Genomic DNA, 19,356 nt, shown 5'->3' on the forward strand with positions numbered 1-19,356 from the left:
CATGCTCTAAATAACACAGTGCCTAATGTTTCAATTAAGGTGTTTTTGAAAAAGTTTTTGAAACCAGATCTGATTATGCACATATATACATACTGCTTTTCAACTGGCTATGACAGAATACTTTTAACAACCTATAAAGGAAAAAAACATTGTTTCTCTATATCTGAAGGCAGATCTTAAAGCTTTAATTTGCTGTAACTTAATCAGAACAATATGACATTAAAGTTCTTGGGAAGACAAGTTGTTAAAGCAGGAACAGAATACATGTGCTACCCAAATAAGGCAAGAGGAGTGCTTGTTAGTGACTTAGACAATAAGCATCAGTAACACTGACAATGTTCACATGAAATGGTTGGTGTGAGTGAGGTCGACTTCTGCATCTCACTACAAGCCATCTACAGAATGTTCACCAGATTTGGCATTGAGTATTTATAAAGAATAGAGTTTAGTCACAGTGTGTGTTTGCTTACTAATACAAAGTTATAACAGTTACATGTTTTCATATGGTTTCCTGTACACAGAACCATTTAAATTGAAATCCTTCAGGAGCAGTATTTTCCATGACAGAGGCTGTCATGGGCCTGTGGCAGAAAATCCTCAATATGGGGAGTCAGTGTGGTGCAGTGGTTACACTGTCAGACTGGGAGGTGTGGGTTTGAATCCCCATGCTGCAATGAGAACTCCCTAGATGACCTTGGACCAGTTATTCTTTTAGTCTAACCTATGTGAAAGGGGTGTTGTGATGATAAAATGGAGAAAGGGCGAATGATGTTAGAAGCTGCACTGGGGAGAAGCAGGGTATAAAGATCTAAGTAAATAAATAATCAAAGTTAGCACTATCATGCTTAGCTCTGATTAGGATCCCAAACACATAATGCAACCGCAGTATACCAACCCCAAACTGTTTGATGGAAAAGAAACAAGCCTTAAACAAGACTCACACAAACCTACTTGCTGTATCCCCTTATAGGTTGGCTGTTGCTGGTGACCATGACTTTTTTTGTGGGTGCCTCTACACTTAGAATGGTCTGCCTGTTAGGTAAGCATACACTTGGCTTTCTAGAAGAAAATTTAACAGAGCGCGCCTGAACATTTTAGAAGGGCTTTCATTATTGTTTTTATATAAGTTTTTAAAAAGTAGCATTAGTCTGCTTTGGGTTGGGGGAGGGGATGTTGTTTTTAGCCCCACCCTGGATGGCCCAGGCTAGCCTGATTTTGTCAGATCTCAAAAGCTAAGCAGGGTTGGCCATGGTTAGTTCTGGGACAAGAGACCACCAAGGAAGTCTAGGATTGCTACATAGAGGCAGGTAATGGCACACCTCCGAACGTCTCTGGCCTTGAAAATCCTCTGGGGTTGCTGTAAGTCATCTGTGACTTGATAGCACTTTTCAGCACCATGTTGTTTTTAAAATATCTGAGGAAGGATGATGCTGAAGGAAGGCGGTGTATATATGCAATAAACATATTAAAAACATGTTTAGATATTCAGATTTAATAGTTTAACTTTTAACATATCTAACATTTAAAACATATTAGATATTCAGATGTAATAGTTAATGGTTCAGGAAAGATCTGCTTTCCTGAACCACTGTTAACTACATCTGAATATCTAAGTACTGCATCCATATAACACAACATAGAAAGTGCATAAAGTTGCCGAACTCCAGATGGCAACTGGAAATCTTGTGGGATTACAACTAATCTCCAGGTGACAGAGATAAATTCACCTGGAGAAAATGGCTGATATGAAGATTGACTGTATGCCATTAAGTCCCTCCCTGCTCCAAACCCCACCCTTTTCAGTCTTCACCCCAAAAATCTCCAAGTATTTCCCAACCCAGATTACTGATGCATTAATATACACAAACAATTGAGTTGCACATAGCTCTTGCACAACTTCTGGGCAACTGTGCAAAGGGCTTTTGTTCTTTTGATCTGTGGTTTTTTTAGATGCTGGTGACCTTATCTATATTGTTTCTAATTAGAAACTGCACAGTGAAGAGGATTATTTAAGAAGTCCAGCATGGGTGAACATCTAAGCACTAGGAATGTGGGCCAAGTGACACTTTATTTTATAAAGAACGATGGGTTGCATTGGATAGAATAGAAATTTCTATGACACATTTTGACTGAGTATAAACTTAAAGATACAAACTGACTAGGATGAAACAGAAAAATATGTATCAATAGATAGGATAACTTGTTTACATATGCACAAATTTTAGAGCAGTGCTCTCCTTTCCAAATCTGGAGGTTCAAACAATTGGTAAAAGGTTACAAAACTATCAAGGTTATCCAACAAGGCAAAGAACATTATTCTGAAAATTTGGAGTTTATCACCTGCATGATTAAAATAAATTTTTGTCATCTTTGGCTTCATGATTGGTTTCAGGATACCACCTTACCCACCTCCCAGTTCCTTTCAATAACACATCATCTTCAGGAACTGAAGAATCAGTTCAGGATAGTGGTAGACTGTAACCCAATAAGGAAATATTTTTACTTTATAGGAGGAACACAGGTGAGAAACTCCTGTAAAACAACAACAGGGCCAAGCTTGGATCCAGTGGTACACACAAGCAGAAACATAAACTTACTTAATGCAGCTGTGCTTGCACAAGATTTTGTACAACACTTTTACTTGCCCCCTATACATTGTAGTGTCCAGAAACTGGTTGCACAAGACCTTGCATATATAGAAACAAAAGTGCTGGAGCCAACCCTCTAATTTACATAGGGCAAGGCAGCCCTCTAAACAATTTGCTTGGAAAGCACGGGGACCCCCACTGTGCGAAAACTCATTTTCACTTCTTCCAGTGAATAGATCAACACATAATATTGATCTACTCCTCCTATTGATGGTCACTGCTGAAGGTAAATGGAATAAAAAGACATACATTTTTCACAAGCATTTCGAATCTGTAAGGCTCTCCAATATGGGGGCATCAGATGGAGACTGATTTGTTCACCTTCTCTCTCAGATTAAAAGAGAAATCTTCTTGCCTTGCTCAGGTATACTATGGTAAAGTTCTTGATATCAGTTCCCAGATGTGGAGCTGAATTTCCATTACCACAGCAGGAAGTACTCCAATAAACTTTCAAATATTTTAACTGAAAAAATTATGAACTGCTTGTAAAATTTCATCTGCCTTGCACCTTATCTGAATCTCCAAACCATAAAACTGCTTGCAGGGTAATCCTAAGCATGTACACTCAGAAGTAAGTCCTAACGAACTCCATAGGACTCGCTCCTTAGTCATTGTGCTTGATATTCGATCCTTAAATGAAGATGTCTGGTGAGCCTCCTACTAACACATGAGATTTAAAAGTATGAGAAAGAAGAAATCAACATGCTCATGAGGTGGGAATGGGAAAAGATGTTTCAAATCAGGCAATGAAGTGGAGAGAAAATGCAAAATACAAATGAGTAGGCAGTATTGTGTGTACAACTTCTTCCTCTCCAGTTTTCAAAATGACACTTGAAATGACTGGTAAGAGTGATGTTACGCAAACCTTAAAAAACAATCTGAGAGATTGTCAGTGTAACTAATGCTTACAAACATTGTGAAGTCATGCTAAAAAAAGGACAAAAAGGTGGCTTCAGCCAGATGGTGCTATACAATGGCTTACCGCAGCATACTTGCTCTCTCGGGCCAGGATAGATTGAAAGAAATTCTATAGCAAATTGGGGCAGAGGATAGAACAAAATAATTAAAATATATAAGAGAGAATATCTGATTTATTTTTCCACATTTGCAAATTCCTGGGCAGCAAGCACAAGATAATTTGAAAAACTTCTTTTTAAGAGTCATTTTTAAAGAACTGCAATGTCCTAGAAAGCTACTTCAGAGATTTCATGAGACACTGGCGTGGGTGCATGTCCACAGAATGTAATTTCCCTGTCTCCCCCCACCAGCTAATCCCCTGTCAAACACAATATTAAGGGGTTATTTCAGACTGCCATGGGAGGGGTGGAAATCATGCTACCATGGAAACATTAGGCTGGATCCAACACAGAAGCAGAAGCTGCCACTTTTTCATTGAGGCAGAAATGTCCCAGCTTAGACAGCTCACAGATCATAAAGCATCTATTCTAGTGCCTGTGTTAGACTCTCTGGAGAAAAAGGAGCCTATGAATAATACCAGATTTTTTCCTAATGTCTAATCCTTAGCCTTAATATTTATGCTGGCAAGATGCATCTCAAATAGAGAGACATAGCAGCACATTTACTCAAAAAGAAGTTTCACTGCAATCAACAGGGCTTGCGCGCAAGTAAGCGTACACAGGATTGTAGTCATTAATCACTGAAATCAGTTACACGAAAATAACTCACCTATCTACAGGAGTTGATGTGTTTTCAATAAAACTAATAACTTTTTCTTTCACGTTCACAGATTTAGTCTTCAAAGCTACTGTCATCTTGTTTACCAAGGACTTGACACTCTTTCCCTCACTTGAACCATTAGAAGAATCAACCTGGAAAAAAAAAACCTTTATTAAGCTTAAAACAGTAACTGGAAATTCAGTCTGGCACTGCTTGGTCATGTTTACCATGAGACCTAAGCTAGGCCTAAGGAAATTGTTTTTCTGTAGAACGCTTACTGTGGACACTATATTTTAATTTCATGTTTTAGTCAATTACCAAGAAAGTCAAAATCACGCGACATTCTTCCAGTTTTATGTAATAGGAACATGGTGCCATGCAATAATGGCTTGTTAAAAATAAGGAAGAAAACCTCAAGCAATGTTTATATACAACTTTATGAGAACCCCGCCCCCCCCCCCAAAAAAAAAACCAGTTGCTTAAGGGGCACATGATACTGGAGATGACTCCTATGGAGAAACTGCATGTCTCTATTATCAGTAAGTAGTAGCATCTGAAATAACCCTTTCAGCAGTTACACAGTTTTATGGAAATGTGCACTTACCTCAGTTAAGGAGTTAATACTACTTTTTGAGCCAGAAGTGCTAGCGATCCAGTGGCCATATCCATTTTCAGGTCCTTCCACATTAATGTCAGCTAAGTGCTGTTGCAATGCTATGAGGAAGGGCATTAAAATATTTTGTGTCAGAACAGCCTGGTGCTTCAGCATTACCCTTATAATAAGATATCCACTAATGTTCTTACAGAAACAATCACACCCGTAAACAGGGATTTTTATCACCCTAGGCCCCAGGCTCCCCCTTCCACCCCATGGCAGCGAGGGCAAGCATGGTGGCGGCAGTGGAAGGTAGGCTCCAAGCTCCTCTGTTCAACTTTCCTGTGTCTGTGCAAAGATGTGGAAAAGCTGAGCAGGGACGGCAGGTGTGCTCAGAGCCTCACCTCTCTTGCCATGGAAACCACAAGGGAGGGCAGGCTCTGAGCACGTCTGAGTGCACCCAACTGCTGCGCCACCCCAAATGTTTCTTCCCCACTGCCGTGAGGCCCAGGAGGACAGCAGAGAGGCAGGTGGCAAGGGTGAGCATAGTGGCAGGGGGAAAGGGATATTGGGGCAGTGGGGGACATGCAGGGAGGGGGCACCTGCCACCTGCCTTTGGCCAGGTGGCACCCTAGGCAGCTGCCTACCTGGCCTACTTGGTTGTGCCAGCCCTGCCCCCAAACAATCACTGGGGGTAGTAGTTGCCTAATACTTTATCAGTTTAGTCTTTCCTTTGCAGTATATAAAGCTAACCATAATTCCAGATTGAAAGGTCTTTAGAAGCTCATTATATTCAGACAAAAACCTAGCAATGCTATAGCAATTAATAACTTTTTAAATAGTAATAGAGCAGTGCTTGCTTAAGGTGGGTTAGAGTATCAAGGTATGGGAACTTCACCCCTGTCTAGTAACTCCTGCATATCAAGAGAGGGGGCAGAGCTAACCAGCTGGAAGGATGAGGCCTCGCCTGCCTCCCAGTATATATTGGCAGCATGAGGGCTAAGGCTCCTGGAGGGCTCTTCTGGCCTGGTGCCATGCAGTCTAGGAGCAGGGGAAGAGTCAGCTCAGGACAAACACTTCAAGCTCAGAACTAGAGCTCCTGGCCTCTGTAAGGAAGGAGTCTCTTGCCAGGAGGTGAGGATTGCATGTGAGTATGTGTAACCTATGAGGCTACATTTAAAGCCAGGTAGTAGCATCATTCTCTTGCTCCTGGGGCAAGAGGAGAATGACAGAGGCTATCTTCCATCTTGCATGTAAGTCTTGGGAAAAGAGGGGACCCATCTGAAGAACTGCCTAAGTGGAAAAAGTCAGCAGACCCTCCCACTCACAACTGGTTCAGATTTTCCCTAGGACGGGTTGTAATTCCACCAGCATTCCTAAAGGGGAAGTAAGGCTGCATATTCCTGACTTGTGCTAGAGATTAACTGGCTCAGGTGCAAAAGATATCTTTGAAACAGCACAGAGGGAATGTAGACGCTATCCAAAACTGCTGTTGTGGTAGGGGCAGAGAAGATATATAGAAGAGGAGGCAAACTTTTTATAAGGGTTCAGCGACAGACAGGGTTCAGGATAGACAGAAGACTGGGGAAACAACCATAGAAAGTCTCCATCATTCAGCAATGACATATTGCTACTATAGTTCAAGGTACCAAGAATAAATATAACAGTCACAAAATCTCTGTACAAACATTCTAAAAAAGCTAATTGATTCTAACCATTCAGTTAACAGATTCTACAAAATACTGACCTACCTAGGACAAAATGCATTTAAAAGAGTCCAATATAAAATGTTTTGAATGTGAAAAAGTAATGTGATACAAATCTCACCCATAAATCCTCCTTTAGCAATGCTTACATATTCTTTATTTTTCTGCAAGAAGATCGAAAAAATTACTGTTAATCCTAACATTTTGGTTTTAGAAGCAAGCTTATTTTAAAAAAAGATGAAACACACATAGTCCCAGCACAATTATATTTTCTGTATCTGATCTTCCATAAGAAAATGGTCATACTTAAACTACTTAACATAAGACCCTAGGACAATATTCCGAATATGCTGTTGTACATACGAGTGATCCCTTCTGAAATTACAATTGAGAATGGTTTATTTTCATATATTGTTTTTCTACAAATCCGAAAGCTGCTAATGACACCTCTCCTTCTACCATGTAAATTACATGGTAGGATGAAACCAAATTATGGAAGTGATTCAATATGTATTTTTGGGAAATCCTTCAAATACTCATAAAATTCATCACCCATCAGTTTGCATAAAATGTTAGTATTTGACTTTACATATAAAACCTTTGTTTGGAAAAAGCTGGGTGATGTCAAAAGTCAACCACCATTCCAAGCAGTAATAGATAAACAGGCTATTTTGTTTTAAAAACTTACCAAGATTAAAATGGAACAGCCCAGGGGAAATCCTATATTTCAATCTTAAATGTTTTGATTTGGAAAGCAGTCATATCAATTTCAAGTGATATCGCAAACACTGAGTTTCAGTTCCATAAACAAAAATTTGCATTCATGCATAAATTTCTTGAGTAAATGAACAGGTTTTTGAGCAGCCATATACCTACAAAACCCTACAGCACATTTTGCACAAGGCTTCTCACAATTAAGCCAACTGTGTAGGATGGGAACGGATGTACAATAGTCCAGTATATTGCAAAATATCTATGAAAATTAATTAGGAAGGTTTTTTGCATCCCAAACTGTCAAGAATGCTTAGAATGAGAACCTTACTGACTATACATTGTATGGCAAACAGTGGAATCCAAAGAACGCTTTCCTGGAAGTAAGCACCACTGAGTAGGATCCTGAGTAATCGCGCTTTAGTACTGTTCCAAAAGTTAGGAAATATGTTTAAATGCAATGTTCTAATATTTTAGATGTACCTGCAAGAAGTGTGCTAGCACCATGTTCATATACATATCCTCTTCTTCCCGGCCACTTCCCATAAAACAAAGATGTTCTCCTCCAGCTATGGAGCCTGATTCAATAGACTGTTTTTGTGCTTCTAGGAGAGATTTCACAGACTGGGCAAATTCTGATGGGTTCTGGAGCATCTATGGAACAAGTTGAAGAGCAGACAACTAAGAGCTATGTCACCATTGATTTATGAGATTAATAATCTCTTTCAGTCAAACTGAGATGCTTAAAACATTAAACCAAATACAAGACAGCTTCTGCCTAACAGACATAATAGTCAGATTTAAAGAATGTTTTACAATCAGTTCATACATTAAGCTTTATTCATTACAGTCCATAGGAAAGCTGAAGCAAGATAGTATGAACAAAAAGCCATAACCCAAGTATTCCTAATTAAGATAATCTTTACATTTCACCTTTTCCCCTAAACATTAAAGAACTGAATAAACAACCATATTAACCAGCCAACAATATGCTTACCAAGTCCGAGTCTAAATGAAAGGCAGTTGATAAATGTCCAGCATTATACTGTTCTGCAGGGCGACAGTCCACCACAAAGAACCTTACTCCATCCTGAAATAAGAGTCATACACTTTTGTTAAATTTAAAAATGGTAAATTTTGGAACTATTATTACAAACTCCACCAGTATGGCCAGTTGCTTAGATCCTTAGAAGCTCTCAGTTGTTTCAGCAATTTTGTTCAGTTATCCACATTCTGGGAAAAACCAGTTTTTCAAACTTACTGACCCCTTGCTGCTGATTTGCTTGAAGGATCTCTGATACAGAAACTGCTAGACACAGAGCTTGACTCAAGTCTGAATCATCGTCTTTGAGACCCAACAAGCTGCTGCCAAAAATACTGTGGTTGTCCTGTTTTGATAAGAGAAAACAATAATTATGATCATTACTGAGGCTCCAAACTAAGATGGATATTATGCCCTATCTGAGAGCCTCACTTGTGTGAACCATAGGAAATCTAATTTTTAAAAGTCAGTTTATAAGAGTCTCTTGTCTACTCTGTCAAAATGAACACCAAGGCTGATAAACCATCTCCAAAGTGGTGTGCAGTCTGTATTTTTAAAAATAATAATTCCTGTATCTACATGGACAAATAAATGTAACAAATCCAATCCAGTGCCAGCACAGGTACCAAAGCCTACCATGCCCCATATAAACCTGATAAGTAGGTACTGCAATTGTTACCATCAGTTCCTCAGTGCTGACTAGGAGATCTAGCAACTGCTCCCAGAGGAGGGCTATTCCAGATCTGCCAAAGAAAACGTTTCTAGTGAGTGCATGAAATGGTAGCAAAGAATTTGCACTGGCTTTATAGTACAATCCTAAACAGAGTTACATGTTTCTACATCCATTGACTTCAATGGATTTAGAAGGGCATAACTCTTCTTAGGATTCTGCTGTTAAACTACTAAATGCTGCACCTAGGTTTCTTGAACAATATGCTGTTCACAGCACTTATCATTTTTTAAAAAAAGTTGGAAAGAACATCTGCTTGATTCTCTGGACTCACAGGATTTCACAGACAAAGACTATGATACTACCAATCCAAGCATTAGATGTATCTAAATATGTAGTAAAGGTGCAAACACCAGTCGTTCTTGACTCTGGGGTGACGTTGCATCACAATGTTTTCACGGCAGACTTTTTAAATGGGGTGGTTTGCCATTGCCTTCCCCAGTCTTCTACACTTCCCCCCAGCAAGCTGGGTACTCATTTTACTGCCCTCAGAAGGATGGAAGGCTGAGGCAACCATGAGCCGGCTAGACTGGGACATAATTTCTGTTATCTGTTTCACCCAAGAATATATTAAATCAGGCAATGACAATTGTAACAATAAAATTATATGGTTTATGTCAATTAAGATCGGTACTGCCAAAAAGAATGCCATAATTACAAAAATACAGAAAAAAGTCTATGCATATTTCCAGAAGCTTGAAATTTAGGTTCCCAATTTTCAACCCAGTAATTTTCATAATGTTTTCATAAGAACGTTACAAATACAAATACTGTATTTTTCTCTTGGTTTGTGGAAGTGTATTCAGCACACTGGAAATTAAAATGTAATTCTGGAACAAACGCAAACTATTACATAACCTAAAAATCAATGGCTTTTCAAAATCATTTGAATCTTGGCACAGGCTGCTCCAGGACATGTTCCAAATTGTGATAGGCACCCTTAGCAGTTGAAAAATGCTGCACAGTCACGGTATCAAAAAGAAAAGGCTGCATTTTTCAGAGAGGCAAGGAGTTAATTCAGTATACTGTGCTAAATTCAAAACTGGCATAATTGATTCAATAGTAGAAACTCATGATGAAATTGCCTCTACAACTGCTGTATTATAACTGTGGCAGTAAAGAAGATCTGAAGTATAGTTTTATTATTATTTCAGTGATGTAGTGAATTAACAGTAAATTAATATGGCAATACATATTTGCAAAACAATTCAGGTTTCTGAAATGATTTATTTATAGGCTTTCTAGACCAATTTTCAGCTACTAATTGCACAACTTTGCACAGAAGACTTCTGTAAACCTCTTAAAATTATACATTAAAAAGATATACAAATATAACTAAGCCAAAACAAATAACAAATAAAGCAAAATAGCAGAAAACTACCAAAGGGGTACCTTCCAGCGACAGAATTAAATAATAATCTGCACTTGAAACATCATTAGAGAAGAAACCAAACATGGAGAGTTCTAAAGCTTCAGAGAAGCTACCAAAAAAGTCCTATTTCTTGTGCAAATCAGCTTAGCTTTTACATTAAAAGGAACTTGAGCAGGGCTTCATTAAGAAACTTTAAACTTCAGAGGGTTTGTATGGGAGGACACATTTCCTGAGGTACACTGGCTTAAGCCTTGAAGGTTTAATAGGTAAAAACCCACACCATGAAAAATCAGCACCTGAAACTAATACATTGGTTTTCACTGGCCACCAGTACAAAAGCCCTATGTGCATATGAGTCAAACCCATCATCAGCCAGGCAGCAGAATTCTGTATCAACTGATATTCCTAAAGAGCTGCATGCAGTAACTTAATCTTGAATTAAGGCATGGCTGAAATACAGTGTACAGCTGGCATATGAGAAAAGGTTTGTAAAACATGGTTACAGTCACCATTAAGACAAATCAAGTAAAGTTGATCCCAGAAGTACCCACAAACTATGAACCTGATTTTCAGGGACTGAATAATCCCATTTTGAATCGCCCTTTCCCGTTTCCCTTTTTTAGCCAATCTGCCTCCCCCAACCCCTCATTCTATTTACTTGGTTTATCAAAAGTCCTCCATTATTCCTGTCATCTTGTTTCAATTGATTAACCTTATCTAAAGGTAGTCCCCTGTGCAAGCACCAGTCGCTTCCGACTCTGGGGTGACGTCGCATCACGACATTTCCAAGGCAAACTTTTTATGGGGTGGTTTGCCACTGCCTTCCCCAGAGTTGAAGGTATCATTACTTTACTTCAGATCCATGAAAAAGAATAATAGAGTTGGGAGTCATCTGCATAGCTCCAGATGATCCCACCATATGATTTCATGTAGATATTAAACAAAAACAGCAAACATAGTTGGGATACACTGCAGGAAATGCCTCAATAATATTTTAAGTCTAAGTCAGTGCAAGCAATCTTGGTTGCAACACGTCCTACAAACATGTAACACCAAGCTACTGAAGGCTTCATGGGTTTATTTATTTCTGTGTGTGTGTGTGTGTGTGTGTTAAGTGCAGTTAAGTTGCTTCTGACTTATGGCAACCATCTCAACCACCAGTAAGAGTAGGATCACCCACATGTCCAAAACAAAGTCTCAAATTGTAAACATGATCCAGAAGATGTACAGGGCCTACCATGTACTGGGGCAATTCCCATAGCTGTTACGGCAACCATGATCTCTATAAGTATTTTTACACATTTATTAAATTTATTTATTCATTAAAACATTTATATTCCACCTTTCCTCTTGGTTCAAGGTGGCTACTTGGTTCAAGTTTGTATACTGTGCAAACTTGCATGCTTTTTGTGGAGAGAAAAACTCATTCTCCACATCCTCACAAGGATGAAGCTGGGAAGGAAGAGTATGCTGACCCAGCCTTCTTTCATCCTGTCTCACTTTCTACTCAGCCTTGGCAACTTCCCTGGCAAATAAGAGTTACAGTCAAGGAGGAAGATGGGAGATGCAACACATTCCTCTCTTCTTTACTCCTAACCAACTCATCAAGTGTCTATCCCTATTTCCAAGCCAGCAAATAACACAAGCAGTACCACACACAGGGCTTACTCCTGTTTCTGGGATGCCCCTCCCAATGGGAAAAGCAAGGGGAAAGCTGCTAGGCTTTGTCACAGCACATTACTGTTTCTGGATCCTGCTGAGTTGCATTATCCTTCACAAATAAAATCTAGATAGATACATTTTATTTTACATCTGGCCCAAATAAAAATATTAGCTGGGGAACACTGGAAAACTGACCTAAACATCTACCAACTAAAAATCACCTTGATTTTAGATCATGAAGGGCATGTGAAAAGAACTGGTTTCAGATAGGAGATTCTCATGTTATGCTCAATGAAAAGTAGTGAAAAATGATAAAAGGTTCCTTAAAGCCCTTAATGGTCTGGGACTCTCATACCTACAGGACTGCCTCTCCAGTTATAACACTCTTGCTCCCTTTGGTCATTGTTTAGGGGTCTCTTGCAGCTGCTTGGTCCCAGGATGACTCAGTTAGCTGTCACCAAGGGAAGGACCTTCTCAGTTGTGGCCCCTACCCTGTGGAATGCACTCTTGGATGACACCTGTAGCCTGCTGGACTTGTTTAGTTTGTTCAGGGCATGCAAAGCTGAATTATTTAGGTTGGTCTTTGGAGGGTAACCATGTGTTTGGGTTGCTTTAACACTGGTATGGTAAATGCCACGTATTTTTAATGTTTTAATGTTAACATGTTATATTTGTTATATGTTTTATGTGGTTTTTACTTTATTGGTTTTAATGTCACAAATTGCCATGAGACCCTCCAGGTGAGTAGCAACTTTAAAAAAAATCAAATAAATAAATTTACTCCAGATGTTTTTGCTATGAAGAGCATTCACTGCTTTTCATATAATACAGAAGGGTCCCAGGACCCCTTGTTTAATTTTGCACCCACAGAAAAGTTCCTAAGTGTTTGACTGTTACCTTTCGGAAGGAAGCTGGAGTTTTGCTACAGTAATATTGTGCCAAAGAGAAAAGGTCTTCTATATCTTCTAATTCCAAACTGGCAGGGGATCTTTCTAGAAATTCTGAAAGCAAGTAGCATAATGAAATTAGACAGCTGGACATTTAAACAAACCACTGCAAATAGGGTTTACTTTACAGCTGGAATTATCTTTATTTAGGGTACTTTAAATACTCCATGTCAGGCCAGAAGTTAGCGTAAAACAGGGAATTCCCCCTGTTGTGCTTTGCAAAAGTAGCAAGTCAGAGGCAAAGGCAGGTGCTGGGTTTTTCCCCAGAGCATGTACTCATGACAAGTCACTAGTAAAATATTCTTCTTTTTCTGAGCTTGAAACAAAGAAGGCTTACTATAAATAGAAAGCAAAATAGTGAGAGAGACCCCTGAATCTTATGGAAATAAAACTAAAAGAATACTGAAATGGAAAGACATCATACAAAGATGGTCAAACTGGACTGCAAAGGTCCAACGGACTCCAGACAGAACAACAGATTTTTTTAGAAACACAGTTGAGACTTTTGAAGTCCTGTACATGGAAATGGGAGAGAATTAAATACATGTTGAACACTTCCACCCATATCAGTGGGACTTAACATTGGCTATATTGTACTGAAAGGTAGCATCAGCATAATAAGCATTAACTTACGTATGACTTCCTCTTTGCTATTTGACTCTTGTCCTAAGATCATTTCTCTAGAAAGAGACAACAAAGATATATTGAATAAATGAAGTAGCAACATGACAAGACCAAAATAAATTACATCACATGCTAATTATATACTTACTTTGCATTAACAAGAATGATTAGCATTAGGAAATAAATGAAGAATGGATCAGCTAGTTGGAGGTAGCCATCCCATATTGCCTGAGTGACTTCATATGAACAGTAGCAGGAAAACAAGCTGCCAAGCTGGAAAGAAGGGAATGAAAAGAAAGCCAGGAATGATTGCAGTAGTATAGGTTTGTTGATAATATAAGGATTAAAGACAATGATATCCATTTATATAGGCTGGTTACCAAATTTTAAATCTTACTAGAATCTGTATACACAGGTCAGAAAGATTTCTTTTCAAGCAAATGACTTAAATGCTAGATGGTTGTGTAAATAAAGGTTTATTTCTTGTGGGACACTTAGCACTATAACTGGAAGCCAGCTTGACTCTGAGTAGGAAGACTGGTAACAACTCATGCAAAAAAAATGAATAAATCATAGATATGGCTACAGCATACTGATCTTCAATATGTGTTTTGATACTTTTTTCTGATTCAGAAGGCTTATCCATTTTTTTCTCACATGCCAAGAAATCTTACTTTCATACAGACTGTTTTCTTCTCCTCTAATCTGATCCTAAACCCATATACTTGGATGCTGGCCCCTTTAATTGTAATGCTACCATCACACATTCAGTTAAATGTTGCAGTCTGTGAATGCCTGTATAGCAAACCATGTTCTTTTGTGGAGACAAAGGCTCCCATCGTATTCTCTCTATCAAGTGTCTATCAGTAGGGCAGCAGAACAAAGCAAGTGTTTCTGCATGGGGAAAATATTACTTTTTTAAATAAAGAAAAATAGCCTAATGAAATCTGATCAAGCATGTTGCTTTATGGGAAGCATGGAAAACCATGGTCAGTTGTAATTGTGCATATACACCCCCACCCCCTACATAGCCTATAAAGGAAAAAAAGAAGTGAAGAGAGAAAAGTCACTGAAAACATAATTCAATCTCCCTGTTCAAGATTTTGTAATGGTGGAAGTTTCCAACTGTTTATTCACCTTCAGTGATTCTTCACAGGAATCCAACTTGCCCAGGGACATTAAAATCTTTAACACCTAAATCCTGCAGATATCCCATTAGGGCAGTTTGTTTTAATGAAAGCAGAATTACCCCCACAGACAACTCTTTCCTTGACTATTTACAGCTATTTTATCAAATTAAAGCAAAATGGCATTTTCCCTATAGAGAAAAGTATTGTTTATTATATAGGCAAACCCTACATAATAATTATGAGTAACTTTCTATACTATTATTTAATTATGAGTTACTTCTTATAAAACGTGGCACCAACTTACCAGTCACTGCTTGTTGCAGCTTGGGAAAAGAATAAGTAAAAGGAAGTGTGGTCTGCAGCCTTGAGCTGCCCTCAGGCTCCTTGGGTAGGTCTGGCTGCATGGCCTGGCCAGCAGTGCCAACTGAGGTGGCTCAGTGTTGGGCAGGGCAGAGAGGACCCACTGGCTATTTAAGTCCAGAGCTACAGCTGGTTCACCCTTTGTTCCGCCTCATCAGACTGCCTTCCCTCCCTGTTTTCATGTGCAAAGATTCTGGGTTGTTTTATTTTATGTTATGATTGTATTGCTATTCTTGTAACAGCTTCGCCAGTTTGTGATCTGGAACATTGGGATGGATCCTTTGATTGGGGGGAGACTATGCCTGCTAGGGCTGCCAAGGAAGGATGACAAATTGGCGGGGGACTTACCGGGAGACTTTGGGAAAAGGGAGGAAAGACTGAATTCCAAAGCAAATTCCTGGTGAGCTGCTGTCAGATTTAAAGGAACCACATCCTTTTTAATACCTTCCCTCCATTGGAATAGTGGAGGATGAGGGTACCTTCTTTTGGGGCTCAGAACTGGACCCCTTGATCAAATCTTTTTGAAGCGTGAGGGGAGTTTTTTAGGAGAGGTACCAGCAGCTATGCTGAAAATTAGGTGCCTCTCCCTAAAAAAACAAAACAAAAACCTGAGCCTCAGATACCCACAGGTCAATTCTCCATTATGGGGACAGGTCTCCATACTGTATAATGGAGCACCCTGTTCTGATAGTCCTGGAGTGGGGGAAGGGCTCCAAACTGGGGAATCTCTTGCCCCCAACTGGGGAATGGCAACCCTAGTGCCCCCTGCCCGTGGTTTGGGGCTCCTTTTAAGGGGTCTTGGGAGTGGAGACACACAGCCATCTGCTCAGTCAGGGGCTGCTGGCTGGCTTCCGCTACCATATGGCAAGGAGACCATGCAGCAGTCAGTGTCCACAATCCCCTCACAAGCTATGCATACATCCTTGTCAATACTTTACATATTACTATAGAAGTTTATTTTTCATTATGTTTCCCTACTTTCACTTTATTACCCAGTTGAGTGTGTACGAGTCAGGTGTTATCTTTTTGGTGTCAAGAAAGGAGCAGAGTTCAGGTTCATGATACTGGAGGAGCAGCCTAAAGAGATGAAACGGTCTCCCTTTCAGAAAACAGTCCCTAGAAGAAAAGAGCAGTGAAAGAGTATTTGTAAAAATGGCCACAATTATAATGGTATGCAATCATTTTAACTAGGTAAATACATAACTTAAATTTCTCTCTCACACAAATACACAACATTTGTGAAAAGAGTCATTTGAATTTGGTAGCTTTGTTTCAATATAATCTTACTCCTGTGACAACAAAAAACACATCACAATACAGATGAGAGGATGTTATCTTGTTCTTCAAAACCAGAAAAACTTCTCTATTTGGAGGAGTATGGAGGGGAAGCAATCACATTTTATACCAAATACAGTGTAAATGGAGTGTTATTTTTTTTACCTGGGGATGTACTTATTCATGATAGCATAGAAACAGTTGTACAAGTCACTTCGTGGAAGCTGAAGATGCACCAGTGGTTTAAGCAGATATGTCCAACTAAGGCTAGAACTGTATTTAACACTACGAGATTTACAGTAAAAGGTAACCACAGATTCTATATCCAGAAGTAATGCTGATTTCTCCTCCTCTGGCATTGCCAACTGATCTGAAAACAAACGAACATTGTAAGTGTACTTAAATCAAGATAATCATTACTTGTCCTGACCTGGATAGCCCAGGCAAGCCCAATCTTGTCATATAGTGGAAGTTAAAGAGGGCCAATCCTGGCAATTACTTGAAAGGGAGCCCTCTAAAGGAATATCAGGGCCAGGATGCAGAGGTAGGCATATCAACCCACCTCTCTGAAAACACCCTAATCCCATGAAGGGGTCACCAGAAGTCACTTCCATGTTCTCAAGTGTGCACACATACACACAAACACACATGTACTAAAAAAAGAGATAATAATTACTTATTTTACTTATGCTACCAAGTAGAATGAAAACCTCCAGAAACGGTATGCAAATAAACAAACAAACAAATAAATAAGCAAGCACGTCACAAATGCCACTACCATAGTGCTGTTCTAAAACAGCATGGCAACCAGGATCCAGACTGCCCCCATGCACGTGCTGACACTACTTCCACATCCATTTGAGGTCTGCCAATTGTATTTTCTAGCTGTGTCTCTTGGATTGTATTAGACACCATTCTGTCAGATCCACTAACATTAAGGACACCTTTTTGAGGTGTGAGGGGCTGTAGTGAGAAACAGGGCCTGAAAAGCTCATGTACAACTCTTGGGATCCCAGACAATATTACAGAAGCTGCATGATAGGAAATGGTGGTTTGTAATCCTGGAGAGCAAATGCAAACCCTAGCTTGGTTTATGCTGAGTTGGTTTATGCTGAAGGAGAAGTAGCTACCTGAACTGAAACCTTTGAGAGACTGCACAAAATGCATGGCTCACTCAGAGAGCGCTAAATTATGGGCTGCCCTTGTATTTGACTAAACTGAACCAATGTGTTGTATAGGAAGGTCAGTGTGGTTAGAAGGTTGGCCTAGGTAACTGAGATACCCAAGCTGGTTTCAGACTGTGAAACTGACACGATTTTATCTCATTCAGAAAAAATCTGCTAAAGTTTGGATAGTTTCTGGGCAATCAGACAGCTGCTGCTAAAACGGCAGGATCTCGGCAGCAGACAGTGGTTGCTCATTCACTCTGCTAGTCCGGCCTCAACCACAGACCCGCTGCAGAAAGGGTTGTCTCTTTAAAAAAGGCCTCGTGTGTGCACTCAATTGGAGAAGTGGAGAAGCATACCTTGGAGAGGGCTGAGGGGGAAACCCTGACCTTGCTGGAAATGCCTTGGTGCAACCACATAGCTCTTCTGCTTATGAGTTGCCCCAAGGCATTCAGACAGCAGCAGATTATGCAACCTACATCCAATTCAGGGGGATGATACTGGGAAAATCCAGGTAGCTTTTTAATGTGGATAGGAGGCGTCTGGAGACGGGGTGAGTACGGGTGCAGCCTGGAGGGCAGATGTGCCTGTGTGATCACGCACTTTTAATCCAAATGGGAGGCATGGCTAGGTTGGGGCAAATCTCTTGTGTGAAACCACCCCCAGACTCAACTCCCCTGCTCAGCCATGAGACTTGCTGGATGAACCTGAAGTAGTGTTGCTCTCTCAGCCTAACCTAGAGCATATGGCTGTGAGGAGGATAAAATGTAGGAGGGGAGAGCAGCATGGGGCACCTTGAGATTCATGGGACAGAAATGCACTTAAATAAATAAATCCCAAAAGCCTGCCAGCAAAAATATCCATTTGTTCAATCTAAATGGTCCTTTTGTCTTACCAACCAGTTCTTGACAGTCTTTATGAATCAACGTCTGTTCTGGCAGATCTAAACAACCATCCCAGGATGCCAAACTATCTCCTTTGCCTATGACATTCAAAGCAATCTAAAAAGGAAAAAAGGGACAAACACCCCTCAGAATAAGCATTTTTAAATCCAGATACTAGAAGCTATGAAAATTACTTTGTTATAAATGAAAGAACATTCTAACACAGCATTTTTGAATAAGCTTCCTCAACATTTACATGCAATTATTAAAGTAACAATTTCTGACTAAAACAAAGCCTACATTCTATTTATAGTCTTGCTAAATTCAACCTTGAATTAAATAAACCTTATTGAATAAGCATTACTGGATAGCCCAGGCAAGCAGAAGCTGCTGCCTCTATGTTCAAGGGTTATACCTCAAGTTACATGCAAATGCATGCAATGACAGTTTGATGTTCTTTTAAAGTGGAAAGGTCAGAAGAGGACAACTGAATAAAGAAAAGCAAGGAAGTTACACTGAACCCTTTTCTTATCTGCCTTTTATCTGTTCCAAATCACTCTTCCCAACTGCCCCCCTCCACGACGGTAACCACATTCACTCTTTTAAGAAGAAAATCCACTTGGATACAGGCTTTTAAAGCACAGATGTAGCAGACAAGCAAAAGAAAACACTTCTCTAAACTGAACTGCCCATAGCTGAAGTGGCTTGTCAAGTTTAAAAATGCCCACCAGGATTCCATTACATATGTTGGTGCATAAGGGCACCAGCTTGGCCCTAAAAAGACACCCGCAGAAGGCAAGTGCACATCTTAACATGAGCATGAAGTT

General features: G+C 39.7%; 1 protein-coding gene across 3 annotated transcripts in view; it reads right to left on the reverse strand.

The window, feature by feature from the left end:
- Nucleotides 1–19,356, reverse strand: part of TBC1D23 (TBC1 domain family member 23) — a 48,500-nt gene that overhangs the window by 18,713 nt on the left and 10,431 nt on the right. For 2 of the 3 annotated variants that reach the window (XM_060234591.1, XM_060234593.1), the window contains exons 3-15: nucleotides 18,541–18,646; nucleotides 16,645–16,849; nucleotides 16,197–16,320; nucleotides 13,863–13,987; nucleotides 13,724–13,770; nucleotides 13,041–13,144; nucleotides 8,603–8,725; nucleotides 8,335–8,427; nucleotides 7,821–7,991; nucleotides 6,748–6,790; nucleotides 4,930–5,039; nucleotides 4,335–4,477; nucleotides 3,631–3,675 (exon numbers count right to left, since the gene is read on the reverse strand). In XM_060234591.1, coding sequence (XP_060090574.1) covers nucleotides 3,631–3,675; nucleotides 4,335–4,477; nucleotides 4,930–5,039; nucleotides 6,748–6,790; nucleotides 7,821–7,991; nucleotides 8,335–8,427; nucleotides 8,603–8,725; nucleotides 13,041–13,144; nucleotides 13,724–13,770; nucleotides 13,863–13,987; nucleotides 16,197–16,320; nucleotides 16,645–16,849; nucleotides 18,541–18,646 — 1,439 coding nt within the window. The remainder of the gene's footprint in view (nucleotides 1–3,630; nucleotides 3,676–4,334; nucleotides 4,478–4,929; nucleotides 5,040–6,747; nucleotides 6,791–7,820; nucleotides 7,992–8,334; nucleotides 8,428–8,602; nucleotides 8,726–13,040; nucleotides 13,145–13,723; nucleotides 13,771–13,862; nucleotides 13,988–16,196; nucleotides 16,321–16,644; nucleotides 16,850–18,540; nucleotides 18,647–19,356) is intronic. The other variant, XM_060234594.1, reaches the window with a different exon arrangement.

Source organism: Heteronotia binoei, chromosome 3 (assembly GCF_032191835.1).
Source record: "Heteronotia binoei isolate CCM8104 ecotype False Entrance Well chromosome 3, APGP_CSIRO_Hbin_v1, whole genome shotgun sequence".
NCBI classification, from domain to species: domain Eukaryota; kingdom Metazoa; phylum Chordata; class Lepidosauria; order Squamata; family Gekkonidae; genus Heteronotia; species Heteronotia binoei.